Source organism: Opisthocomus hoazin, chromosome 23 (assembly GCF_030867145.1).
Source record: "Opisthocomus hoazin isolate bOpiHoa1 chromosome 23, bOpiHoa1.hap1, whole genome shotgun sequence".
NCBI classification, from domain to species: Eukaryota; Metazoa; Chordata; class Aves; order Opisthocomiformes; family Opisthocomidae; genus Opisthocomus; species Opisthocomus hoazin.
The window spans coordinates 7410618-7434368 of record NC_134436.1 but is presented as its reverse complement, the minus strand read 5'-3'; the positions used below and the strand labels follow the sequence as shown (position 1 = coordinate 7434368).

The 23751-nt window shown below is 39.5% G+C and overlaps 1 protein-coding gene across 3 annotated transcripts; it reads left to right on the top strand.

Annotated features, from left to right (window-relative positions):
* The first annotated feature begins 816 nt into the window (after positions 1-816).
* SPDL1 (spindle apparatus coiled-coil protein 1) lies at positions 817-23003 on the top strand. 3 transcript variants are annotated; one of them, XM_075442177.1, is made up of 13 exons: positions 817-1019; positions 2190-2237; positions 4065-4237; positions 6418-6594; positions 6908-7102; positions 7409-7558; positions 8217-8315; positions 9186-9296; positions 11943-12083; positions 13619-13728; positions 14835-15022; positions 15985-16330; positions 22144-23003. In XM_075442177.1, exons 3-13 carry the CDS (start codon positions 4079-4081, stop codon positions 22292-22294), a joined length of 1827 nt encoding a protein of 608 aa, XP_075298292.1. In that variant the 5' UTR covers positions 817-1019; positions 2190-2237; positions 4065-4078; the 3' UTR covers positions 22295-23003. The 3 variants fall into 3 exon arrangements, with proteins under 3 accessions (XP_075298292.1, XP_075298290.1, XP_075298291.1); XM_075442175.1 differs by lacking the exon at positions 22144-23003 and having other exon boundaries at positions 15985-16535; XM_075442176.1 differs by lacking the exon at positions 22144-23003 and having other exon boundaries at positions 4062-4237; positions 15985-16535.
* The last annotated feature ends 748 nt before the right edge of the window (positions 23004-23751 follow it).

Below are 23751 nucleotides of genomic sequence, written 5' to 3'. Positions count from 1 at the left end.
TCTGGACAATCTACTGCTATGAAATCCCTCCCTGGGGCTCCTCTCTGGTGCAGGAAGGGAAGTTGAGTAGAAACCAGGGCAAGTTAGGGAGAAAAATCAGGACTGAGAGGTTTAGTTGACAGCTATGCTACAAGCACTGTAACTCACAGTGTCGCTCTTGAATTTTGGACAGTAAGCTCCATAAGCTCTAAGGAAAGGTATGTTTTTTTATTAAGGTGGTGGTGACTTTTCCTCAGGAGCAGGCAGGCTCAGCAGTCCCTGACGAAGATTTCCTTGGTGAGGGAAGAGGATAGCGGGATAAACCAGGCACTTCTGGCGTTCTGCTGTCAAAACCAAAGCCTCTCCTGTAGAAGACTGCATGGGAGGAGCGGATTGCCCCTCTCCTCCGCAGGTTTCCTAGCTAACTCGTAGCACTCTGCACGCTTTGACCCTCATCACTTACTCTGCGCTTTCTTTGGGCGAGGCGGCATCGCGGGTACCTCTGGAGGCAAGCGTCTCCCTTGCACCTCCAGAGAACTAGAGCTGGGCTGCTAATTTTATTACCTTCCCTCGCTTTTTTTGGGAAAGCTTCCCATAACTTCTGAGCACGCACCCTTCCACGCCGGTATCACCTGCTACACCACGCCAAGCTGAGCGGAGTGACGAACACCCTTCCCGCCTCATCCCCTCACAGGCAGGCTCCACCCCGCGCCCAGGCGCATGCGCGGCTCCGCCCCGCGGGCTGGCGGCTGCTGCGGCGCTGGGCGGGAAGAGGAGCGGGGCGGTGGCTCTCGCGAGACGTGGGGCGGGGCCGAGTTTGAACTGTGGGAGCGGCGGCGGCGGGCGCGGCTGGGCACTCTGAGGCGGCGGGGCCGGGCCGGGCCGGGGCGGGCGGAGGAGAGCTGCTGCCCGCCCGCCCGGCTCCCTCCGTGGCCTTCGCGTCCTTCCCCTCGCCGGGGTTGCGCTGCCGGCGCTTTCCCCTGTTACCTCGGGCGGGGAGGGCCGCTTTCTCTCCTGTGGCTCCGGAGGCGCCGCGTCAGGTGAGGTTCGGGTTATAACGCGGGTCGGGGCCGTGTGCCTGCGGAACGCGCTGGCGACCGGCCTTGTGCGGGCCTTGCGCCGGTGTGAGGCGGGCGGGGAGGGCCGCGCGGAGCTGACGGAGCCGTCCGCCGCTTCGTGGATGGGGACGCGGGCAGTGGTGTAGGTGGGCCTTGGGAGGAGCGGTTCGGCTGGAAGGACAATTACAGGGTGGCAGAAGAAAGACTGCGTGCCGGGAAAGCGCCTTTGTATCTCCTACCCCATTATTTTTTACCAAGGAGTACGAAAGTGGTTGAATAATCAAGGCCTGGTGCCTTCGGTACAGAATCTGTCATAAAATGTTGGAAGATAATTAGACAAAAGTGAGTAACTCTCTTGTATCTTGGTAGAATTAATGAGACTGATTTCTATTATTTCCCCTCCTACCTGCTCATCTTACTACCTATTTAATTAATCTTAAAACATTTTCAGGGTAGTTTAGTTAATCTTATGCATAATATTAAATTGCAGGCAATTACCTCCCTACATAACAACACAGCTTTAGGAATGGAGCTACCTGGACTTGTCTGATTAACTTCACCCAAGACTGACAATGAAAAGTTGATGTCTGTGCTCCAAAAGCCATACTTGTTCTTTTCCCTAATAGTCCCCAAGTAATGTGTGAACAGGAAAACTATGTCTCTTTTCCTCTATACTTCAACTATAAAATTAAAGAAAAGCTTAAGACTTTTTTTTATATTATCAAGTAAATGGTTTATTAAGAGCTCAAAGATCTTGTGTGTGAAACTGGAGGAGAGCATGCCGAAGATATTGAAGAAGTAGGAGGGTGCAAGACAAAAATCCCCAAAACAACCCTTAAAAATTATATGCGTGCTAGAAGACGGTGACCCTGGGCGTAGCCTGTTTACTGGCTCCACAGGCCAATTGCAGAGCATCTCTCCTTTAGCAACATTGCCCGAGCTGGCTGTTTCTAAACTATCTGACAGCTGCCTCAGCTGAGATCTGAATAAGATTTGCATTTCTGTGGGGTTTTGGCTTGTAATCTGTATTTTCATGAGACAGCCACAGGCGTTAAGCCTTTTCAGAAAAGCAGTCCTTCACCCTAGTCCTGTAATGGCAGTTTATACTCATCTGCACTAGATAACTGTTGCCTTTTTTTTTTTCTTTTAAAGGTGGAGTACAAGAATAAGGTCAGCGAAGACTTAAATGGATTTCTGAAGGTGAGTTAAAAATGTTACTCTAACTTAGTAAGCTAGGTGCAGTCAAATTACTGTTGCCTCTATGCTGTTGTTTGATCAGAAAATAAAGATATTTCAAAAATTCTGTTTATGAAGTGAATAAGGATTAAGTCTTCCCCGTTACTAATGCAAATGCAGGTTGCCTCTATGCTTGCAGTGCTACATCTGACTGATAAACATTTCATTATTGAATTGTACACAGTGTACGTGTCCTTGCACTAGTAATAATATTGCTGATTATTAGTTACAGATATGCAAAATTCCTGTCTTTCACTGGCTTATTTTAACATAAGTATGCAAAGTATTTCAAGCATTGTAATGGTTAGCTGTGAGAAAGTGAAGTTTCAGAGCCTGGCTGTATAAAGTCTCTTTGTATGTGTTACACTCAAATAACAACAACAAGTGATGTAACATGTGAAAAACAGAATTTGATAATTTCCATCTTGTACCTCTGAAAGGAATTAGCAGGGTTTTGGCATGATGTACTTTTGCATGTTAAAATTACTTTTTTTCCCATTATAGCAAGTGAGGTCACTCCAATAGGGCTTACCCATGTAGAATAAAAGCAAAAAAAAAAAAAGTAGTGAAGGCTGTGTGTTACTGTAATGCTTCTTAAAAATAATCGCCTTGTATCGAACTGTGCAATTTGATCTTGATTAAGACCAGTATCTTGCTAACATTCAGAAGACTAATATATGTGCCAGTAAGTAAGGGCAACAACTAAATTTTTAATGTAAAAAGAAAAAGCATAGAATAAGGTCTTCAATGAAGAATTACTTTAATCTTGAAATTATATGAAAACTGTGAACCCTGGCTTTGAAAATTCAACTGCAGATTTTTTTTTTTTTTTTTTAGATTATTGTTACTGCATACTGAGAGAACTCTTGGCTTATGTTGTTCAGAAGCCTGAGTTGCTTAGCATTTTCCAGCTTAGTAAGATTTTTTGGCAGTGTGCTGATTTAGTAGATTTGGGAGCAAGCAGTCGTACAAGCTTATGGTGTTAATTTGACTTGATTTTTATTTTAAAATGTTTGTTTGGACTTATTTTGACTAAGTTTTTGCAAAATTCAGTTGTGTCTTTTGTTGCGATGCAAAGGTAGAAATGGATGAATTTTTTGAAACATGTGACGAAGACATGATTATTAACAAATAGGTTACCTGCAGCAACCTCAGTTTGAAGTGGAAAACAGTCATGAAAGACTCCATGAAGTACTTAAATACAAATCCATGTTTTAAAATTCCGTATGTGTTAACAGGGTTTCTTTTTTTGGCTATTTCCTTCAACTAGCTTGATCTGTTTCTATACCCCACATAATGTTATTAGGAGTAAACTATCATGCTAAAACAGCTGCCTACATGAATCCTGTGTGTTATTTGTGTACACAACAAATGCTATACTTAGTGTGGCTTTAATACTTCAAAGTATTGTCTATCGTATGGGTAAAAGTGTTTTTGCAAGGTTATTTCCCAGCTTTCTCTTACATGTGGAAGGGTAGTTATATACTAGATTCACTCTGGTTTTAGTGTGCTAGGAAGCAGGCCTGGCTACGCAGGAGTTGTTTCACTGCATGCTATTACTTAAGGCATAGTCAGGAGTAAGATGGTAACCAAGTTTATGAAGAAATAGCTATCATTTTACTGTTCACAGGACTGTTTGTCAGCTATTTTTTTTCGGTCTTGCATTACTGCAAAAATATATCCATGTATCCTGATTTTAGAAAGGAAAGCCAATAACTTCTTTCAGATTAACTACTGTAATTTCCTGCAATATATTTTTGTAATCATTTTGTGTTTGCAATGTTGAAGTAGCAAAAGGAAGAAAAATGGAGACAGAGACCATTTTAAGTCTTAGACACCAACTCAAGGAAGCAGAGAATGAGCGAAGAAAGGCAGCACAATATGGCTTGCATTTATTGGAGTCTCAAAGTGAAGTTCAAAATCAGCTGGATCAAACACGCCGTGAATTGACTGAGAAAACTGAGGTGAGGTTTTAAACTTTGAGTAAAAAAAGCAGTCAAGAACTTTGTTTTAACTATTTCCCGAATGTCACAGGTGTTTTAAATGTCTTTTAGTGTCTAGATTAATGTTAATAAACCTTTTTAATATAAACATTTGTAGAGAGGGCTTTTTATCTCTGTGTGAAGATACTGAGCATAATTTTCTCTAACTGGGACAGTGTTTCATAGCTAATTATGCATTAAGCCTTCAGGACCATGTAGCATTAATTGCCTTGAATGTAAAATGAATAGTAAGTGTTAAAGTAAATTTGTTTCAGACTGTGTTTTAGGTATGTTTAGTAATTCATTTATGTATGCTCTCCCTGTAAGCTTTGCATCACCTAAAGCTGTAAAAAGAATGCTAGCAGCAAGACTGTAAAATTGATTTCTTCTGTAATGAAGGTTTCAAATTTTTTACATACCAAGGGATTCTGAATTTATTAGGAATTACCTTACAGCTCAGAAAAGAGGGTCGTGTATATGGAGATACTTAGTCAATCAGTTTTCTTCTTAGTAATTGTTCAAGAAAATTCCTATCAGGAAAATCTCTTCCACTTCTCATAAACACTTTAATTTTGATATTTGTTTATCTTCAGTCAATCCATGCTTTAGATACATGATTTCTCTTCATTTAGTCTGTTTCTGCCTGTTCATCCATCCCTTCTCTTGTGATAGAGTAAAAATGTTTGTGGTTTTGTTGTAGTTTTTGTTGGTGATTTTTTTGTTTGTTTGTTTTATTTTGTTTGGTTTTTTTATCAGCTGGAGAGTTGTAGCACCCTGCTATTCTGAATGACCACTGATAACTCATTTTGATCAGTTTGCCATTAGTAAGCTTAGTTCAAGAGAGGCAGCTGGAAAGCACAAGTGATAAGGCAGGCAGGGCAGCATCATCCTTCTCTGCTGATAACCTGAGATGGTAGTTCCTGTGTTGTGAAACTGCATCCACAGGTTGTGACCCTGTGTTATAGCCTGGAGCAAAGTCAGGAGCTAAGCTTGTGTGAACCAGATCAATTAGTAACTTACATTCCAAGGGCAGAGGGAAAGAATTATGTGCTTTGATACAGTAGAATAACATCATGTGTGGGAACAGGGGTTATCCAACAGATACTTTTGAGCTTTTGAATCTGTGGTTCTCCTCTTTGGAATCTAAAGCCACAGCAATTGCCATGAACTCAGTGTAAGTTCTAACAGTAGGCACAAGAGTCTTTCAGAAAAAGTTGGGTACTCTTCTGTAAAAGTCAGTGTAGACACATCATGTTAGATTTTTGCCTTTCTTGGGTCTGGCCGGTAGCACACTCCCAAACCTCTGCTGCACATGGTCTTTATCTTTGGTTTAAAAGTTGTCCCCTGTATATTTGAGAGCTAAGCCTGTCCTTGATAAGCTGCTGTCTAGGCTACAGAGGTCAGTTTCACACCTGACAGCTTTCTTATAGTTTTGTTATGTTCCTTTTTTAAATTCTGGTTTGTGTTTTAAGAGTTAGTTTATTAAAAAAAAAAATCACGCGCCTTTAGACAGATTTGGTCTTGGTAGTTACCTTTTCTGCTTTTGAGACTCTCCTTTTTTATTTTTTATGTCTTCTCCTTAGTTGCTGGCTGAATTGAGTAAAATGAAGCTGCCCTTTATAACTGGCAAACGTATACAACTGGGCGTAGAGGGAAGCTGGTTAAAAAGTCATTCTTCAGTCTGGAAGGGTTGATGGGATTTATTATGAAACAGTAGACATTGACATTGTCTTGACTAGACATTGAACCCACTTGTTCTGCAGTAGGGGAATGCTTGATGGACTGTAATAATTTCTAGCATAAGCTGGTTCTGTGGTGGTAGAAAGCACATGTAAGCTCTCACTAGACTGCTTTGTTACGCCTGCAGAGAAGATGCCTATGCCCTTCGTGTTGGGTGCAAAGAAATGCACATTTTTGATGAAGAGAACACTACACAACCAAACAAGTCATAAAAATGCAGGGCAGGTTTATGGGTTTTCTTGTTTTGTTTTTTAAAAAAACGTGGGTATGACAATTCCCTAATTGAGACGTCAACAAAAAGTTGAATGAGCTACCAGTTTATAGGCATTTAGTCTGTTGGTTCTGAGCCAGTATTGAGTGTGTTGTTCCCCAAGCATTCATGAATATTTCATCTAGATTTATTAGTATGTTATTTCTTTTAGATATTTGAACAAGAGAAATACTCTCTTCAGAGAGAAATTGAACTCAAGAATCGAATGTTGGAAAGCTTGAGTTTTGAATGCGATTCCCTTAAGCAACAGCAAAACATGCAACTGGATACACAGAAAGAGCAGCTCACCAGAGTCTACGGACAAGAAATCAGTGACCTTAAAAACAAGGTTTGGCAACTAATATACAGCTAAAATATTGCTGATACCACTTTAAAGAATTTGTATTTAACTCATAATTGCACGCTTACTGCCAAAATAGATCTGATGAATAGTTATAACGTGTAGGAACTTGTTTGGTTTTTTTAACAAACATCTGCATAGTTACGTTGCAAATTATATTAAATTTCAAAGCTTGTTTTGGTAATTTATTCTTAAGTTGTATTTCTAGGATGTTTTCTGTAATCAGAATGGAGTCAAAAGTATTGTGCTGTTCAAGAATTAATAATAAAATGGTACTACTCAGTTGTCAACTGTCTTTAAGCTGGAGAACCTGAAAGCAGAACTAGATGAAACGCGACTATCGGAGAAACAATTGAGACACAAAGTGGATCATCAGAAGGAAATAATTGCCGCCAAGTCAGAAGAACTACGTATGATGTCTGAACGTGTACATGAGACCATGTCTTCAGAAATGCTCAATCTTCAGATAGAACTCACTGAACTAGAAAGTGTGAAGGTGTGTGACTAGTACTTAATTATTAGGAATGTAGGCTTGTTGGAGATAAAATTCTGTGCTCTTGCTCACTTTTTTAGATGCGTTGTGTATATTGCTACCTTATGATTGGCTTACTATTAAGTGAGTATGTGCAGGAAAAAATAATAGCCTTAGTAACTAGAATTTAATACAACCTCTTCTTCAAGATAATATGTTGTATTAGAAGTCATTACTACTAACAGACCTGTTTGGTTCGGTTGGGGCTGCATTGTGTGGAATTGTTTTATAAACTTCTTATTTCATACCTGACTGTCTTTTTTTGTTTAGGCCAATGTTGAAGAAAAGCTGAATGAACTGCAGTACAGTAAAGAACAATTAGAACTCATAAACAGTAACTTACGTAATCAGCTGGAGCGCCTACAGGGAGAAAAAGAAGAGAGGGAAAAAGAAGTTGTTTCTTACTGTAATGCATTAGAGGTATTCTCTTAATTTTATTCAGCAGTGGTAGATAATCCCCGAATTCCACAAGTTGTGGTGCTAGCTTTTCAGTGAAAGCAGAGTTTTGAGAGAGTTCTCAGGTGGGGGGGACAAAGATAAGGCAGAGTGAAAAAAGGGGTATTGGCTGGTCATGTTTGGTGTCGTTTGTTTTTAAATACTCTCTATATTGGCATTCTTTCGTAGAAGGCTGTGTATGGAGATCCTTTGCATAGTGGTATTCTGCCTTCTAACAAGACCTGCTCGCATGTCACTGATACAGTTGTCATTTTTATTTCAAGTTTCCAATTGAATGCCTTGGAAAATTTTGTACTGGGGAGTAGGGGTTTTGTGACTAACTAGCACAGCAAGGCTAATAGTCTCAATACCATTAATCCAATTGATAAACAGCAAAGTTTTCCTTTAAAAGTTTTAGTTATGCTCTTGTCCTGAAGAGCAAGTGGAATATTAACTCTTTTAGTGGAAACAAAATTGATTGTCTGTTACTGACTAGAGCTGTATGCACGGTTAAGTAGTGCAGTATCATATAATCTGTGCTAAAGGCATAGGAAATGAAAGAGAGTTAAAACGATCTGATTAAATTCATATATGCAGTACATCAGATGCTTAAATGACTAATATCCTCTCTGCTTTAATCTAGAAAGCTTGTGAAGCTAATCGGGATCTTCAGGTTCAGCTGGATCACGCAGTGCAGCAATCTTTGGACCCTACAAGTAAAGGCAATTCTCTCTTTGCTGAGGTACAATTATGCCACAGATACCTGAGAATATACAGAGGAGAGAAGAAATATTTCAAAAGTTTTGTTTCAAGTATTGCATTGAAAATAGTAGGTTATCTGTAACTGATCTGGCCAGCATGAATCTCTATTCCTCAAACGCTAATTCACTGTTGAACTGTCTAGGAACTGACCCATGGAAAAAAGTTTTTATGCACGCTCTGAAGCTAAGGAGGTAGTAAAGTTAATGGAATCACTTAAAGTTACCTGGCTAGCAAGACAGGAGATGGGACTGAGCATTCATAACAGCTCTGTCTGCAGCTCTTAGCTCTAAATAGTTTTGTTTGGCTGCTAAGCCTTCTTTAATGCAGAAGATAGTATGTGAAATACTAAAAGGTGCTGATAAATGCTGTCTTATAAAAACGTGTTGAAAATGGCTGCATGTTTGAGTATTTGGGAGAGTTTTTGAATTAGTTTTTGAATAAGAGTTCAGCTGCTGTTAAAGGCATATGAAGTTATTTTATTTTTTGACAAGACCCGGGGAATGGGTTGAGTTGGTACACAGTTGTTGTTTTTTTTAGCTATTTCTTCTGATGCCAATGGAAAAAAAGCTATTTTACAGCAGCACTGAAGCATATGAAATGTTACTTTATTTTGATACCAAAAGAAAAATCTGTTGCACTTCATTGATTTGGCTTCAACTGCCACAGCACCGTCTACTCACTTTTATCGCAAAGGTAATGACAATAGCGCATATTTTCAAGTGTTGTTGCTGGAAGAGCGGTATTTGCAGAACCGACATCAGTTCCTAGGTAATACCTTGTAAAACTCATCATCCAAGTGACAACAAGTGTTATAATTTTCATAGTAATAATTGTTAACAATGTTCTGTAGGTGGAGGACCGTAGGGCAGAAATGGAACGACAGCTGATCAGTGTGAAAGTAAAATATCAGTCACTACAAAAACAGCATGCATTCACTAGAGAACAATTGCAAAGAATGAAGGTATGACCGTTACTGTAATACTGCAGGGTTTCCTTGGGGCCTGATAGGGCAATGCTTTAGTACACAGGCTAGGGGATTTGATTGTCCTTTAAATGTGGTACAGGAGTCTGGGGGGGGGGAAATGGGAGAAAAAACCAAGGGAGATGTCATTGTGCTATTGGACTTTTATGGTACTTCAGCATTTTTCTATTGCTTCTAGTGTTACTGCTTTATCCTAGAGCTCCAAGTTATGCTGAAAGCACTATGTTTGCTTACTTTAGCAGCAGGTGTTGAAGGGATAAAAATAAAATACGACTGCTGTCAGTCAACCTACTGTTCAGTTTGTCTTGACAACTGCTTTTTCTATTTCTCGTACTACATGAATCGTTTGTTTGTGTATGAACTGTGGCTGTCAGGAATGAAAGTAAAGAAAAGGGCAGGCTTGTACCCTGTCCGCTGATCACATTGGGGTTTTTTTTCCCATCTGGGTTGACTTCTTGTTTTTGTTTGTCCATATTTTTCTTGCTTCTCCCTATCTTCAGTGCAAGAACAAGTCATTAGGCTCCACCTCCATAGGATGGGAGCATGTTGGTTAACACTGGTGAGAGCTAGTTAGCAGAAGCTGATTTACAAGATTAATGTCAAGGGGAAGCTGCAAAACTGCCAGGTGTTTCCATGCTCATCTTCTGATTTTTCCAACACAAGAGTGGGTCCTCTCATTTTGATCAAGTACTTGATCATGCAGTTGGAGAAGAGTTCTTAAACATCAAAAGTTATGATAATGAGTAACAGTGAAGATAGAGGTTTGTGTTACCTAGCTTTTGTGGAGGATTAAGTTGAATATAATTGAAACTATGTTCTTAAAGGACCAGAAAAGAGCTACTGATGCAGCAAAGAAATTCTTTTACTAAATTTTGACCTGGAGAGCTAAAGATTTAAGTGACTAAAATGATTGAATAGGATCGGTTTCTTCAGAAGTTTCCTCCTTGTGATGTGAGGGTCAGTCAGTCATACTGATTGAATGGTACAAGAAACATTCCAAATACTGAAGATTTTCACCAAGAACTGAGGCAAATTGGTGTGCCAGTTCTACTACTTAATGTTTTTATTTGGATTTTCAATTCGTACTCATTTGTCCTCATAAAATTTCATCCAAATATCAATATTGGAGGTAAGCAGTTTGTTAGGACAGTTGATTTGCTTAAGCTGCCATCTGAGATCCCTGTTAGGATCCTCTCTGTTCTGGGATGCTCTGTGTTGCATTGTGGTGCCATGTGTTAAAGCTCAGTCTGTGACTAACTGATCTCTTTATTCGGCAACTTATGTCCACAGTGTAGTTAACTGTTGCTGCAGCTGTAGTTGTCAGAATATCTGAATGTGGTATTTACTGATGACTTCTGAAGATCTGACTCCTGAACAGAATGTCAGCAGTGCTGCTGTGAAAGTTATACCTTGTCCAGTGTATTTTCCACACCCACAGTATCCCTTCCAGTTTCTTAATGTCTCCGTTCTTTATTTTTCTGCAGATCAACTGCAATTTACAATTCTGACAGTTAGTGAGTGGGCTTTTAAGTGAAAGGGGAAAAGGTTAGGTGTCTGTATGCTTGGGAAATGTAAGGATAGTTTTAGTCAGCTGGTGAGGGTTAAAATTTTGCCTCTCTTTTGTGCTGTAGAAGCTATGAGGACGAGGAGATTGAATCTTTCTTTAGCTCTAGTCTATGTACAGCATCATCAATATCCTTTACTTGGTGTAGGAGATGCCATAGGGTAAACGCTTTTTTCTCGCTTTCTCTGTTGATTTGTAGTCTAATTTGATTCAGTTGATCCTTTCCCGTGCTTTCTCTGTGTTCTGCAGTGTTACCTTATCCATACTGCCTAGAGTGGTAAAAATGCTACAGTTATGGCTAACACCCTGTTACGTCTTTCCATTATTGCATTTCATATTGTTTCTCCAGTTGTTTAAATGTCTCCTGTGTCACTTTTAACTGAATGTATTAAGGCCCTTGTACTGTGATATTATTATGTTAACAGCATCAGAAAAATCTGCTGTAAATGCAAGACTTTTCTTTGATAAACTTCTCATGTAATGAGAAAGCTTGTTCCTGTGCTTGAAAGGAGGTGTTCCACTGAAGGACTAGAAAAAGCTGAACTTCACAGAACTTCTTGGATTAATATTATGGACGGCAAATTTTGTCTTACCTATACCTCAGAATTGGGGGTGAGAGAAGGGTTTTTGAACTTGTTGATGAACTGGAGTGTTTTTTCCCATGTGAGAGATTCTCTGTGGATGCATTTTAGCTCTGATAAACAAGCCTGGACTGTAGTTTGGTTCTAGTTGACTTGGTGTTTACAGTTTGAATGAAAATGGTGTGTCCTTGACAGTGTATTTATGGGTTCCTTAGTCAATACAAAGAAAGATACGACACCTTAGGACTACTCTGTTCAGTAAGTGTTCCACTGTCTGAAAGAGTTTGTGTCAACCTGTGGTGAGAATTGTAAAGACTGTGTTGTGAAGAATGCTGAGTTTAAGCATCCAGTGTGCTTCTGTATTCAGGTTTAGAATTACAAGGCTCGAGTACCTTAACTCTTCTGGATAAGAGACTGAGATTTTCAGTCACTTAACCCAGTATCTGTTGTAAAGCTTTTTTTTTTTTACTTTTTTTCCAGCTGCAAATGGCTACACTGCTACAGATTAAAGGCTCTCAGGCAGAATTTGAGCAGCTGGAACGCTTACAGTCGATGTTAGAACAAAAGAATGGTGAGATAGAAGATCTTCTTATGAAAGTGAGACAGTTAGAAAAATTTAAGGTATGTAGTCTATAATTAAGTGGAAAAGTCATAATTGGAAGTTAATTCATAAGAATAAGAATTATGAAAACTATCTGCGATCTGTGCTCAGGTTTGAAAAGGGATCCAAAAGCTACTCAAACCTTTATTTGACCAAAGGGCCATGTTACAGCTGGAGAACATAGACTCCTGAAGTTCAGAGAAGCAGAAAGTTCTACAGCACCCAGTCCCAGCTTTGGAGAAACAATCTTTTCTGGGTTTCTGTGTGTAGCACCTTCATATGTTACATAGTTACCTGTAGTCTTTGAATTTGATTACTTGGTCACAGTTCACTGAGCTATGACATCTGATTTTTCTCTTGGAAGATGCAGCCCTTTCACATTTTTACTGTGTGTGCTTATGCTTGATGACTTTCTGCTCTCTCAACTATATTGGATTTCTTGGATATGTATTTCCTTAATATGTCTTAACTTTGCAGTTGAAGCATGCTCTTTTCTAGAAAAACTGATTTGCTTAATCATCCTTGTAAAGCACTTTCTTCAGTCCTCTTATGCAGCTTCAGAGCATCTTGTCAAAATTTCGGAAGCTGAGAAATCCATGAGAACACCTGTATGCACTATTGTGATGTTACTGATGTCTGTGTGTATACAGAGTGGAAAAACTGTAGCTGTTCTTACATAGGGACTTGTCTGGCCCTTTCTTATCACAGCTTTGGAATGTAAACTTAAGTGTATCAGCTTATTCATTAGGATTACACTTTCCAGGACAGCATCATCTAGTCTGCCTTTAACCAAAGTGGCATAAAGCTAGGCTTAACCCATTTTAGGAAGCAATTGAGACATCTTGATTGCTTTACCAGTTTTGTCACGTGTAAGCTTGATCAGTATTTATTTTTGTCTTGATGCCATAAAGAAGTAGTATCAGGAAATAAAATGATTGATTCAAATAACCATCAAAAGTACCTGTAGTCAGTGACTGACAGAAGCCTATGAGATCTGTGGGACAGTATGAAATCTGAGTACTGCTTGTTCAGAAAAAAACATAAAAAACCCCCATAATGTCACATGTTAATCAGGTATTTTATAGAAAGTTTACTGCGTTTATGGCATCTTTGCTATGAACCAACTTTCTCATCTAAAAGATGTAACTGATTTTGAGATTTTGGCTATTGATTAACATGGCTTGTAGTCTTTTGGGGTGCAGCTGCTGAAGCCTAAAAATAAAGGCTGAAACAAATTGCCTGTAGGTTAATTATCCTGTATTCTCAAGTAAAAAGGAAGACAACTGTTCTGCGGTGCTGTTTGAAAGCCTTCTGGAGTTGAGAACTTGGTTTTTTATTTCTTTTTTCGCAGTGAGGGAGAGAGAACAGGCAGTTTCACAATTTGACGTTTGTAACCAGTGAGGAAGTACTCAGAGCAGCTGAGCTCTCTTGTATGTTTAAATGCCTGTATGATGAGGCTTATCCATATCAATGCATGGAAAACTTCACCTAAGGAAGAAGCTGACATGCTTCTAAGAGGTCACTGTTTGACAGTCTGACACTTTTTCTTTATCAGACTTTATATGAGAGTATGGAAGAATCCAGAGCTAGTACTGGCTCAAAAGGAGGAGAGTCTGAAGATGGTTACTATGCCGATTTACTGCAAATGAAACTTGACAACTCAAAGTGAGTACTTAATGGTCTGAGGCCTAGAAGCTGGTTGTAGTCTGTTTATCGTCTAGCTACTTGGTTTTATTCTCCCATTTTTTGTCACTGTTTATATGTAGTCCACTGACTGCGTGTGCAAATATGCTCATTGTCTTGTCTTCTAGTGCTGTGGAGCCTTCGTTATAGGACTGAGAGTCATTTTGTTTGTCGTTTGACTTAGTGTTGCAAAAGATGGCAGCAGAACTGTTTTATATTACTGTTGCTTTCTTGCAGAAATATTGTTACTCCTAGATACATGATAATTGAGAACTTAAAAACAACCTGTAAGGGAACTTTATGAGGCTTCTAAAAGTCTATAGACTGCATATATTTTTCTCCTCTAAGAAGAGCCAGATGTGAAATGTTTTATAGAACTATTTAGTTGAGATGGGTTCTTTGGCTAGTGAATTCCATATCTAATAAATAGAAAGTCCGTAGCGTTTGGGCTCAGGACTGTTTTTAAGCCCTCGGATGAAAGTATTGCCCTTCCAGCAGGAGGCAATGATCTGCAGTGGGAATTCCTGAGAAGTCTGTCACCTCGCTGTTGTTGCCATTATGAGAAACTGGCCTGGTCTGAGTATGTTAGGACCACTGAGGAATGCTGATTCAGTGCTTATGATGCGGAAGTTAATGGCCTCTGAAACAGGCAAGGGCATGCACTTGAGTATTAACATCGTGATTTTTGTGTTGGTTGCTTAGAGCAACACCTTGTGTGTAACGCTGTGTTGTCAGCTACAGAAATAGTTATACAAATTTATACACAGGCTAGAAAAACCCCAATGAAGTAGTGTATTTGTAGGCTAGGGAAGGTTTCTGAAACCAGTTACCTATGTGTGTGTGTGCGTTGTTCAGCATACAACTTTGTGTTTAACAAGGGTTCTGTCTCTGGTAACTAAACTCACTGCTCTATGTCAAGTTCAAGCGAAAACTTTTGTTGTGCTGGAAGAGGTCTCTCTCATTGCCTACTAGGGTATACATATGGATTCTATTTGAAGTCACTGAATGCTTAGTTGACTTTGTATCTGCTGCCTTACTGAAAAAATAGAAACCAAGTCTGAGTGACTATAATTTTCCTTCCACCCCAGCAAGGAAACGGAAACCTTGAAAAATGAACTGTCCCTGCAGAGGATGAAAGCCCTGTATGAGAGCCAAAGGGTTCTGGAGGTTGAAAGGAAACTCTTCACAAATGAGAGGCATTTGCAAGCTTGTCAGAGTGAGAATATGAACTTGCGAGTTATGCTGGATGAGCTAAAAATGAAATACGAACCTGAAGGTAAATATTACTTTTCCGTACAGAAAAAAATAAATATCTGGTCTTCTCAACCTTCACAAGTTGAACGACATTAAACAGGAAGACATTGGGTTAGTTCCAGATATAAACTAACGTTTGCATGGCTGCCTTTTTGATAATAACCTGGTCCAAAAACTGCTGAACTGAAATAGTAAAGCACTACCTTGCTCAAGAACTTTATTTCAATATCCATATGAACACTGATTTTGGAAGACTAAAGAGTGCAGGTTGTAGTGTTCAGAGGCTTTATGGAGTATAGCTAGATAACCATAGTGAAGTGGGTGGGAACAAACTCTCAGGTGCTTTGCTCTCGTGATGAGAAGTATCAGCTTTCTGCATGTAGGCAGCTGGTACAAGCTTGGTAATAAGTGCAAAGCATTTAGAGGAAAAACTGTTTGGTAGTTCAGATTAACATGGATTAAGTTTTCACAAGAGAGGCCCACCTGACAAACAGCTGAGAGCTGGGCGTGTGCAGAAACAAGGGAGGTGTAGCACAAGGGGTTGTAGCCTGTGGAGGAAGATGAATGGGGATCCAGATGGGTGAATAGGTTTTGGTACATGTCCATAGCCAAAGGATTTAATTTTAAAATCTTAGTTGTGGAAGCTTACCTCAGGAGCCTCCAAAATGAAAATAAAACAATTGAGCATATTCGTGTGGTTCAGAGCATCTACTTAAAAGCCTTGATAAACAGGTAGAGTTGATGGGGAAAAAGAGATTTTTTTTTTTTTTTTCTTCTTGTTCAAGCTAACTTCTGTTGGGAGACTTACTTGCTGATATATTATATAAAGGGACATTCTTTAAGGGATGTAGGTTGTCTGTTAAGAATTATTTCAAGGTCTTCAGTCACGTGAAATGCTCTTTATGTGTTTTAATTGTGAAAATGTTGGTAGACAAGTTAAATTCAGCTTCATTTGTGTACAAAAAGTATATTCCTTTTTCTTAGAATTACTTAAAGGTACTAAAAATAAAAAGAAGAGGGAGAAGATTCCAGTGGACACTACTTGTGAGTACTTGGACAGCAAAAATACTTCAGTAAAAGAAGCTGCTTTCACTCGATTGCCAAGTAAGGAAGAAACAAAGATGACTTCCAAGAACTTGAAGCAAAGTGGTGCTTCTCCAAAAAAACACACTCTTGAAGCACCACCAATAAATACAGCTCTTCAAGCGATGCAAACTGCAGCTGAACCTGAAAGAGAAAGGAAGAGAGTTAAAACTGAAGATGAGAATCATGATGCCTTTGCTTCGTGTAGCAGGAGTGGAAGTAATTCCTTGACTGCAGCTGCCCCCAGGTCAGTGTCAGCTTCTGTCTATGGTCAAGGCAATCAGCACAGACCTGCATCTCTTTTCTTTCGCTGCATGAACTATGCTATCCACTTCTTTATTTATTTCCTCAGTGTTGCATGCAGTGTAATTCCTCAGCTCCGGCTGCCTACGCTGAACCTCTCAATACCTTTTAAAAAGACTAAAATGATGACGAATGTAAAAGACTCTTGAAACCGTAACAATTTTGGAAATAACTTTCCCATATCTTGAAAGTGTATAGGATGCGCAGATGGCATGACAGCTTGCTCTGTTTGCTCTGACTTCGGGAACAGGACTGTTTTCTTGGGCTCTTCAAAGTTGCCACACAGCTGTGCGACATAGCAAAGTAACAAAGGCAAGAGGTATCATGCTTCAGTTACATACCTCATTTCAGCACTCATCCACTTTCAGCTTTAGCTAAAAGCCTAAAAACAATTAACACAACAAAAAAATCATTTCAGTTAAGTAATTCTTAACCTGAATTGGGTTAACAGAACTTCTGCTGTACGAGACAATAGACAACTAAATATCTGTTTGTCTTGTCAGACAACTGACTTGCATAATCTGCATGCATGATAACTAGAGACACAACTGCGAAACTAAGATCAAGTTGTTTTTCCCTGAACTGAGAATTTAAGTTACTTTTTGGCAGATGGTAAAGTAACTTAGAAAAATAATAAGCTCCAGCTTTTTTATCTTGGTAAAAGGAAGGCTGATTTTTTTTTTTTCCTGCTGATGCTTTTGTATCTTGTTTATATTCATAATCTTTGTAAAAACATACTCGAGTGTTTGTGGGGCAAAAAAAAAAATTGCGTCAGTAGTAGATGTTTTGAGCTTACAACTTGCTAATATCTGCTAGTAAAAATAGTTTACTGAATCTGGAATAACAGCAGCTTCAGTGATGGAGGAAGGCCTCACATGTGGAAATATATTTATTGTATCCAAAATTAATGGCAATTCAGAAGTAATTGGAGTGATATTTTGACTCTCGGATCAATCATTCAAGGTTGCATTGGATGCAATTAACAGATTTAAAGTCACCAAACAGTGAAATACTCTGAAACAGTCTGGAAAGAATATGGCAGAAATAGCAGTTTCAGTAGCTATGTCAAAATATACAGGGACTGTTGCTGAGGAGGAAAGATCAGGCATGTCGCATGTGGGTGGTGAAAGCTGAGAGGAAAGACTGGAGAATTTAGTGGTGGTATTGTGTTTTGACAGAGTTCCGTATGCGTAAAGGGACAGGTAGCCTGCCACATGGGAGAGAATTTTTTTCCTTGGATTCCTTTTGGAAAGGAAGATACAGGGTCTGCCAACTGGAAGTTGTCAGAAACAGTTTATGTGAACTGAAGGAGTAAACCTACCGGAGAGGGGGTGAGGAGAGGAAATGATGTTACAGAGTTGATGTTTGAAAAAGCAGAGTGAGTGGAAAAAGTGGAAGAGGAAGATGAAGTCGTAGTTCATAGGGAGGGTTCTAATCTTGCACCCATTGCTGTTGGTTCAAATAAGGAACAAAACATACATCAGTAGACTCTGAAGAACAAAAACTACTAACACAACAAAAAAAGCTGCAAAACTCCGTAACAAGCTTTTAAGTTGTTTTCAGAGGTGGTGTGAACCTGTAAAAGGCAAATTCAGGCAGAGGGTTCTGTTCATATTTCTGATTGTGTTAATGAGCTACTAAATCCCCAGTTAATGTTGTTAAGATAACATTGAGGACTGACTTAACCTGGATCTGTTATGAACTATTATGAAATAGGAAGTCATGACAGAAATCTGAGTATTTGAGGGGTTTGGTTTCTAAACACTAAGAGAATCTCGGGGCTGTTCTGTGATGGATGTGGCTAAACCCTACTTAGGAACGCAGCTAAATGCAAAGGCACAAAATACACTGGCAACTTGAGCAGGAACGTGGAGCTGCAAGTGGAGAGTGTGGGGAAGGAAGAAATAACTGGCATGTGTATGGTGAATAATTGTCGGTGTTTCACCTTGTGTTAAGCAAAATGCGATGCTCTAGCTGAAAAAAGCTATTGTGGCCACTGGGGGTTATTTCTGTAACAGGAGTAGTTTTTATGCACTAATCAGTCTAGCTCTGTCATTATTGGTCCATGAAATGTGGCAGTGAAGAGAGCCATAGTAGCTGTGAAAGGATTAGAGACTTCATTTCTAGCAAATGGTGTTTGAAAATCTTGGTCCTCTTAGCTTAGGAGGTGCTGAAGTGGGCAGAAGTGATCTGTACGTACTTGCAGGGGTGACAGATTTCTTTGTTTTAAGAGTCTTGCTTGCTAATGTGATTTAGCAAAGTAGAGCTAGATAACTGTGAACACATAACACAAATACAGAACTGCAGCGTGTGTGTGTGTATACTTAGAAAGGTTTAAAGCAACTTTGGAATTCTTTTTTAGGTGGTGCCACTGGTTAGGTTGTGGTATGAGTGTTGAGAACATACTAATTGAGACTAAAGATTTAAATATTTAAGTGATTATTATTAATCATCAATTGCTATTGTAGTTCAGGCAATGCAAAGGTTATAGGTAGTGATATCTTTAGTTAGGCCAACTGGTCAATAAAAAGATATACTTCTGTGTTGAAATGCTTTCCCTCACTTCTGAAACGGAAATAGCAAATTCCAGCCCTTGCTGCCCAACTTAGTTTGCATTTAGATCTGAGGTTGCTTGCTTTAGTTTGATCTGAAGAAGGGCTTGTGTGCCTAAGAGTTTATTTGCTCTTTTAAATTATGTAGTAGGATTACCTGTACCAAATCTACTTCATGTGCCCGGGCTTTGTTCAAATTCCTGTAGCCATTTGGCTCAGCAGGAGATCTGGGTAACTAATGCTCTCCCTGGGGTTTCAGGCATGGCATTCATCCCCAGGCAGTAAAGCTCCAGCTGATGAGACCAGCTGATCTTCCTTAGATGGGTAGAAGGAACCCCTGAGCTGGCTTGGTATGAAGGCTGTGGTGGGTTAACTTAGGCTTGCTGCCAGATGCCCACCCAGCTACTCTCGCTCCCCCTTCTTAACAGAGTGAGGGGGAAAATAAGACGGATAATGCTTCTGGGCTAAGGTAAAGACAGGGATCAGTCACGGGCAAAACCGACTTGACTTGGGGAAGATTAACTCATTGCCTATTAAAAACAGTGGGATGGTGAGGAAGAAAGAAAATGACCTTCCCCCTATCCCCCAACCCTTCTTCCAAGGCTCAGCTTCACTCCTTCATTCCCAACTTCTACCTGCTCCTTAGCTTGTAACACTTCATCTCTGCTGCTCCTTTGTTATCATGGAGGTTGGTAGAAAAGAATTAGGAAGGGGGCTGGCTGATTTTTGAGCTCCATGAGACTTAACAGCTGAGCATCATGTTCTGAAATTAACTTTGGAATCTGTTAAGAAAAGGGACAAATGAATGAGTTCAGTTGTATGTAGCAGCCTGTAGACATCACCTACATCTACGCCCCAATAAAACATGTTATTTTTCAAAAAAATTCAGTGTGGTAATGAAAGTATGGCTTAACAACTTGTAGGCTGTAGACTAATCAGTCCTGAAGCATTTGCAGGCAAACTGTAAGGTACTAAGAATGAAAGAGGAAAAATTTGCTTGAATTGTCTCTTCACTGTTATGTTACAGCTCAATTATTGGAATCTTTGGGCATTTCTGAATACCTCACTACCATAAAATAAGGTTTTCATAAATGAATCAATTTTGTCAATCTATTGCTGATCCAGATAAAAGCTGTAATTAACTGAAGAGTGTAGTTTACTAACATGAAATTACTCATTCATTTCATCTTTATAAGTCAGTGTCAGTCCTCTGATAAATCACTTTATTTATTATCATAGTTCTGGTCTGAGGAAGTTAGCTTACTTGATGTTGGTTTACATAAACATTTTGCTGTGCATTCGAAGCATAAAAAGATGATTTTTTTTTTCTCTCTTCAAATAATGAATTCTAATAGTTGTTTACTTTTATGAAACAGTGTGTTTCTGATGTGAATTTGGTTTCAGAGTTGTTACACTATACGCTGAATTACCTAATACTGTAAAAGGGGAGTATTTTGTATAAATCCAATTGTGCTTCTTTGGAGCATATTTGAAGTCAATTCAATTTTTATTTGGCCTTTTGGTTTGTTTCAGTGCTTGCTTTATTTTTATAGGGAATCCTCATTGGAAATGTTGGCCACTAGAGTAGTGTTTTTGGTGGCCTTGGACAGAGTTTGTTTTGGGGCAGAAGAGTAGAGGGACAAAAGAAGAGACTCTGCCATAGAACAGAGGCATAGACATAAGCTGTCTGTCCCTAATTACAGCTGCTAGGGAGGCATAGACTGATCTGCAGAGTGAACACTAACTGAAAGATGGTTACTAAGAATACACTTTTGCTGCTTTCCCGAATAATTCTTTCTTGTAACCACATGGTATTTGGCTACTTGCAAGTAGCTGCAGCACACCTCATACGGAGGGCAGCTGGCAGAAAGCTGGCTATGGACAAAAAAATGGTCAGCTGTCACAGTTACGGGTGTGGACTTACTACAAAGCAAATGGTGGAGCAAACACTGCTGGCCTGGGGGAGATGTGCAGGGAAGCGTATTTCTCTTCAGTCTGTTAGGACAGTGCTTATTAACACGCAGATGGCTTGCAATGGACAAGAATAGTTTATTTTATATATTTGTGTGTAAAGATAGACTGGGGAGCAAGGGAAATCTGCAGCTAAGTTTTGCGAAATGTTTTTGTTACGGCTTCTTTCATCATCCTCATCTTCAGCTGTATCTCTAGACTGCAAATAAATCTGTGACAAACAGGTAGCAGCTTCTCTTGTGTGGAAAACCATCACTGAAAGCAGCTGGAGATTGTTGTGGGTTGCATGCTGGAGGCTCTTGAGACCACTAGAACTCCACAAGGTCACTAGAGAATTGCTTTAATGGATGTGGTGATGAATCAGTATAGAATTTTTGTTGCTGTGTGAAGCGATGTTTCATTTGGAATTTCATTTTCCATATTTTTTTTTGCTGTGGAAATAATTGTGTGTAATAGTCAGTTGGTTGTGGGTGATTTGGTTGAGTGAGTACCACTATTTATCAATTTGTTCTAATGGCACATTTGTGTGTTTATTAACTTATTCTTAAAAAAATGGAACATCCGATTGTGCTTTAATGTCCTAATCTTGATTTTAACTTACCTCTTTATCAGCAATGTGGCACTTAACATCGTATTCCCTTTTACATTCATAGCAGAGTTAAAATGTGTCAGTGGACAAATGATGTAATTTAGAGCATGGAAATAAATTTTTTTCCAGCAACAGCTTTTCAGATCTTCGGGCATTAAGATAAAGGCAGTAGTAGTGCAGAACTAGTTTGGACAGTAGTATATTGCTTTAAGTGTAGCCCTTTTTTTTGGTGGTGCTAAAGCAAAATGCTCGACTTCATCATGTTTGTATTATGTTGCTGGGGCTTGGAGTTGTTGTGCTTTTTGTGGACTTGATCTCTTTCATGTGCATGGTACACTCACTGTGGTTTGTTTTGGTTTTTTAAAGGTTGATCCCAACCAGTTAACACATTCAGTAATTTTTTTCCTTTTTTACTAAACACTTCAGCAGATGGGGGGGAGGCTATACTTTAAATGATGAAATGTGAATAGGACTGATGTAAAAATGCTTTATGGTAGTCTCGTTTTATTCTTAAACATTGCTTGCTCTCTTTGCACATGGATGGCCTTGTATGCCAGTTGGCTTGCGGATTTTGCTTTAAACTCTTACTTTAGCCCTGTTTTTTATTAACTAAATATGTATTTAGAATGGTTGCTTTGCCTATAGGTTAACAGCTGAATCGAGATTTGAAGCTACGGAAAAAGAAGATCAGAAAGAGAACAAAATCATTATTGAGAAGAAAACACACACGAAAAAATACACGACACTGTATGTATCTTCTAAGCCGACATCTGAAACGCAATGTGCTCAGCAATAAAACTTGCATCTCTGGAAGGAATCTGAACTGTCTGGAGTCCTGCTTCAGCGGGAATCACTGAGTAAACTGATGTCACACGTAAATGTACAGGTTCCGACCTTAGATACTGATCTGCCGTGTTTTATGCGGAGTGTGATCGCATTGAGAGCTGCACTTCGGGTATCTTAACTTCCCAGAGGGCCCCTGTTCAGTTCCCTGGAAACGTGACTTGTAGCGCTGCCTGATCGTGAGCGTTGGCCGAGTCTCTAAACATGTGTCAGTCATTATGTGTTGGAAGCGCAGCGCTGTTCTGAAAGAGAAGAACTTGCTGCAGAAGCCTTATTATCTGATAAGGCAGAGGTCAACCCTGAGCGAGACAGACCAGCCAATGTTGATGCAGTCATGCGCTCCTGAATTTTTTCCAGTTCCTGGATTCAGAATTCTTAACATTTTTTTTCCCCTACTTTTTCAACTTTCAGCCTGACCTGATTGTGAAGGTGCATGTGAATTTTTATGCATTTTGTGGGATGGTATTCTTTTAAAACTCTATATTCTGGTACTTGTACTAATAATAAATCTTGTTTTCTCTTCTTTTGAGACATAGTCTGCATTGCATTGGAGACGAAACACTTACCTGAAGCTGTTGGGTTTTTGTTTGTGAGTTGAGGTATTTTCTAGGAAGGGTTGTGTTTGAAAAAATTACCCCTGAATAAAAGTTAAGAAATTGTAATGCATGTGTCATGTGTCTTGTTTTTAGGAGACAAACCTTAACTTTCTGTAACTTTCTGAGGACGCTTTGTGCAGAATAATTCTGAGGAGGACACTTAGGCTAGTTCTGTTGTATTTTGGGGTTTGTTTTGTTTTTCAGTGTTTCTATGGAAGTTTAAGATTACTTCATTTGACTCTCCACTACAGTTTAAGCTCCCTCTAGTGAATGGGTTAGCCACTTCCTAAGTAATAGACTCAGTAGTTAAAATGAAAGCTCTTTAAGACTTTCCCTTTTAAATCCATTATGAAAATAGTTTCTTGGGGAAGAATTGTACAACCCAGGGGATTTTAGATTTGACAGCTTGATCTGCTGCATGTTAACTTCCATCTGTACTTTGGAATTCAAGGCTGCTAATGTGCCTCTGTATTTAAACAGGTGCGACCTCAAGCTGATGTCAGATACTGCTAGTCAGCACCAAGAGGTAGTGAGACATCCTACATAAAAAGCATTGTACTTGTGTTCCAGCTCTGGTCACACCGCTGTTCCATTCGGCAGCTCGCCGTGTGGTAGGGGCGCTGACTAATTTTCTCACCACTGCCACCAGATAATGTACAAATGTACCTTACAAACACACCATCTTGAGTTAAGTCATCTATTGTAGAAACATAATGGTGTTGTTACAGGCTTGCGGTGAGGGGGAAGACAATCTCTTGCATAAAATTTTATAGGTAGCTTTTGGAGAAATTGCTAATTATATGTGCCTGTATGA